The sequence below is a fragment of the Myotis davidii genome, unplaced genomic scaffold (genome assembly GCF_000327345.1).
Source record: "Myotis davidii unplaced genomic scaffold, ASM32734v1 scaffold134, whole genome shotgun sequence".
Taxonomy (NCBI): Eukaryota; Metazoa; Chordata; class Mammalia; order Chiroptera; family Vespertilionidae; genus Myotis; species Myotis davidii.
In genome coordinates, this window is record NW_006288853.1 from 6475978 (window position 1) to 6476790 (window position 813).

An 813-nucleotide genomic window follows, 5' to 3' on the forward strand; every position below is an offset into this window, starting at 1 on the left:
GATCGTCAGCCTACGCCCCCGTTTTCCAGCCGTCCCCAGAACGCAGACTCCCCGCCCCTCACACTCACCCCGACACCTGGGCCTGTCAGTGATTCGGCGCCGGGTCCTCTCCGCACTGGGACTGAGGCAGCGGAGTAGGCTGTGAGGACCCCGCCGTTGGAGTGCCCAGTAGATTGCCTGACTGACAACTTCAAGGAGACCAACGAGGTCTACAGATTTGGAAAGGTTAAGTAAGCGGGAAGGTGTTGAATGAGAAGAAGTACATCTCTTGAGTTTTAGGGTTTAGATTCCCCGAGAATTCAGAAGAATGAGGGGGTTTCACGTTCCTGGACTCAGGCGCTCATCCGCAACCTAACACAATCTGCGGGGGGACGGGTTGGCCCCCTACGAGGAGGGGCGGGACCGGGAAGGGGCGGTACTAGCCGATGGGTGGAGCTGAGTGGTCGAGCCAATGATTGCAGGCGGGAGAGGCGTGAACTGGGAGGAGCCGAGTGGGAGGGGTTTGTAAAAACGGAGGCGGTGTTACGAGGCGGGGGCGGTACCGCAGCGCCGAAGGGGTGGGGCGCACGCTGGATCCTAAGTGGGGTGGGAGCGCGAAGATGGCCACGGCAGAGGAGGAGCCGAAGCCCAAAAAGCTGAAGGTGGAGGCGCCGCGAGCGCTGAGGTGAGTGCTACCTGCGTGGGATGGAGGGTGGCGGCGCCGGCCTCTAACCGGGGCCTACGTGTGGGTTGCACTGGGTGGTGGCCTGGCTGTCGGCGTGGGGCCAACGCGTGGATGCCGCTCTTCGGGGTGCAGCCCGCATGGCCGCGACC

General features: G+C 63.3%; 2 protein-coding genes across 2 annotated transcripts in view; one reads left to right on the top strand and one right to left on the bottom strand.

Annotated features, from left to right (window-relative positions):
* AP3M1 (adaptor related protein complex 3 mu 1 subunit) overlaps positions 1–290 on the bottom strand; it is a 19601-nt gene extending 19311 nt beyond the window's left edge. The window contains exon 1 of the mRNA XM_006760993.2: positions 69–290. The gene's annotated coding sequence lies outside the window, so the exon portion shown is untranslated. The remainder of the gene's footprint in view (positions 1–68) is intronic.
* Positions 291–521: 231 nt separating this feature from the next.
* The window catches only part of ADK (adenosine kinase), a 330393-nt gene continuing 330101 nt past the window's right edge, over positions 522–813 (top strand). Inside the window, exon 1 of the mRNA XM_006761032.2 lies at positions 522–664. Coding sequence (XP_006761095.2) covers positions 600–664 — 65 coding nt within the window. The 5' untranslated portion in view covers positions 522–599. The remainder of the gene's footprint in view (positions 665–813) is intronic.